Source organism: Notolepis coatsorum (genome assembly GCF_963971535.1).
Source record: "Notolepis coatsorum genome assembly, chromosome: 10".
In the NCBI taxonomy this organism is placed as follows: Eukaryota; Metazoa; Chordata; class Actinopteri; order Aulopiformes; family Paralepididae; genus Notolepis; species Notolepis coatsorum.
The window spans coordinates 6,314,264-6,316,973 of NC_140174.1; the positions used below are offsets into that span (position 1 = coordinate 6,314,264).

General features: G+C 47.9%; 1 protein-coding gene across 1 annotated transcript in view; it reads right to left on the reverse strand.

The window, feature by feature from the left end:
• Positions 1-2,710, reverse strand: part of nptx2b (neuronal pentraxin IIb) — a gene marked incomplete at both ends in the record, with an annotated part of 11,452 nt that extends 8,742 nt beyond the window's left edge. The window contains one exon of the mRNA XM_084322328.1: positions 2,225-2,710. Within this exon, the coding sequence (XP_084178454.1) occupies positions 2,225-2,710 (486 nt within the window). The remainder of the gene's footprint in view (positions 1-2,224) is intronic.

Here is a 2,710-nt window from a genome sequence, read left to right on the forward strand (position 1 = left end):
GGCAAAACAGAGTCCATTCTCTTCGGTTCAAATAACAAACTCAGCAAGACCGACGGCTTCTCAGTTACAGTGGGTGACAATATTGTCACAAGGAAAGATGAAATTACCTACCTGGGTTCCATCCTAGAGGCTAATCTCTCCTGTGACAAAATGGCATCTAATGTAATAAAAAAAGTCAACCAACGAACTCGATTCTTGTACCGGATCTCCTCTCTGGTAAACAAGAACACCCTGAAGACTCTGGCAGGAGCACTCATTCAGGGGTACTACGACTATGCTTGCACCTCATGGTACCAAAGCACCTCAAAGGCGCTAAAAACAAAATTACAAACATCTCAAAACAAACTGGTCAGACTACTGCTTGACCGTACTCCTAGAACCCACCTCACCCCTGCCCACTTTGACAACCTAGGATGGCTTAGAGTAGACGACAGAGTACAACAACTTGCAATGGGCCTGGTCTACAAGATACACGACTACACGACCAAGGTACCCATGTACATGTCAAAATACTTCCCAAAGGTCAGTGAATACCACGATCACAACACCAGAGGGAGCTCCACAAATCATGTTAAACCCAGATTCGGCTCAAATAAGGGACTAAACACGTTTCGCAATTATGCCACATCAATGTGGAACGCCCTACCCAAAGCTGTAAAGGAATGTGGATCACTACCCACTTTCAAAACCTCTCTCAAGGGACACCTACGGGAGACTGCAATTCAACACTGGCCCCTGTAAATATCCTAACCCAACCCCCTCCAATGTACAGTCATTTACCTAGTATGGTTTTGTCAATAGTTCAATGTACAATTGTGTTTGTTTGTACAGTGTCTCCTCCCCCCCCCCCTCAATGTACAGTGTTACTTGTTTATACAGTGTGCCCCCGCCCCCCCCCCCCCCAACCACCTCCAATGTAAATTACCCAGTATGGTTGTCAATATCCCAATGTACCCAACCCCCCCCACCCAACCTCCTCCAATGTACAGTTTCTACGTCAAATGTATATACTCCCTTTTCTTGACTCCTTCTGTATCACAAACAGTACTGTATTTGCAAATCTGGTATGTCATAAATGTATAGATGTAGCAGTACTGACTATCTGTATGTCATGTATGTCATATATGTCTATATGAATTGAAAATGGGGGACCCTGATGGAAACAAGACAAACGTCTTTCTCAGGTCTGCATCCCCTTAACAATTGTATGTATTGAGCCGTACTGTATTGTACCCATTCTGCAATCTGTTAAATAAAGTTTTCATTCATTCATTCATTTATTCAGTGGCGAGGAGTAACGCGTGGGAGGCTCACGCTGCCCCCGACACTTCCTGATTCTACTGCGCAGGCGCACCAACCGACCTGTAGGAGTCGCTGTCCACAACGCCCGATCCCCACCCATCAGTTTCCCACCCCCTAATACGGCCAATGTGTATTAGTACGGACGACCAGCTAAACTGAAAGCAATGTGGAGCGCTGGGCTCGAACAGGCGAGCCCAGCGTCTCCGCATTCGTGGCGAGCGCCTTGCCCACTACGCCACGTAGCCGCCCTGTGAATTCACTTCTTTGTACCGTGTCTATGCGTCTTTTGAGGATGTGAGAGTGAGTTTAACCCATAGCACTGCTACTCACCCCAGCCCTTCTTGACTGCGCTTCACGATACCATCCGTTACGTTTCAGTTTTTTTTTCTTAACCTGACGATGAAGGTCTATGGACCGAAATGTTGTTTTGTTTGAGTTCTCTCTTCTCTGACCTATATAATGGACATGTCCTCCCCAGACTCTGTATTGGACAGCAACATTGGAATAAAAAATAAAAAAGGCAAAGGGAGATAATAATACTGTAAGTTATTGTAGACACGTTTATCTATCTGTGGAGGTGAAATGTTTCTTTCTGCCGATATGCAAAGCGGCTGACAGGTAATCGACAGCCTTGTCAAAGTGTGTGGTTGATCGGTGTGGTTTATAGAACACACGGGCACAACCAGTGGGTAATCAATGGGTATTGCCACAGCAAGCCTTTTAATTAATCTATTAACCCAGGACGCCAAAGAAATAGTCACGTTTCTCAGGGGTGGCAGTCTTGCTATTGAGGTGTTGCAAAGAAATGTTTAAACTATTTCAGTTTTAGGATTCAATAGCATAGGTGCGGGCGTAATTTAACATCCGTTTTTACGCGCGGCGCGCATTCGGCGCATTGGTAAAGCCTTTTGGACCACCTTACCTCCAGGTTTTCCAGCCTGTCCTTCAGCCCCTTCATGGTCTTTCCGAGACTATCGAGGGTGTCGTTTGGATCTCGGGGAACGTCCCCCATAGTGTTCTGGTTATCTTTGATCCAGCCGGTCCCCCCGCCACCACCACCACCACCACCACCACCGTCGTACTTCCCGTCATCAGGAGACGCCGAGGCGCAGAGGGACAGCTTGGTGGTCAGCTCGTTGATGGTGCCCAGCTGGTTGGTGATCGTCTCTTTCTGCTGCAGGATGGTCTCCCGGAGCTGCATGACGGTGTTCCTCAGCTCCTCTTCCTGACCACCGGTGCCGAGCTCCGGTAACAATGTCACCTGGCAACTGGCATCTCCTCCGACGATGGGGACGGCTCGACAGATGTACCGCTTGCCGTCGTCGGGCGGCTGTCCCCGCACTACAAGTTGACGACAGTTCAGCAGCCCGTAAAAACACAACAACAATCCATAGAGGAGACGAATCAT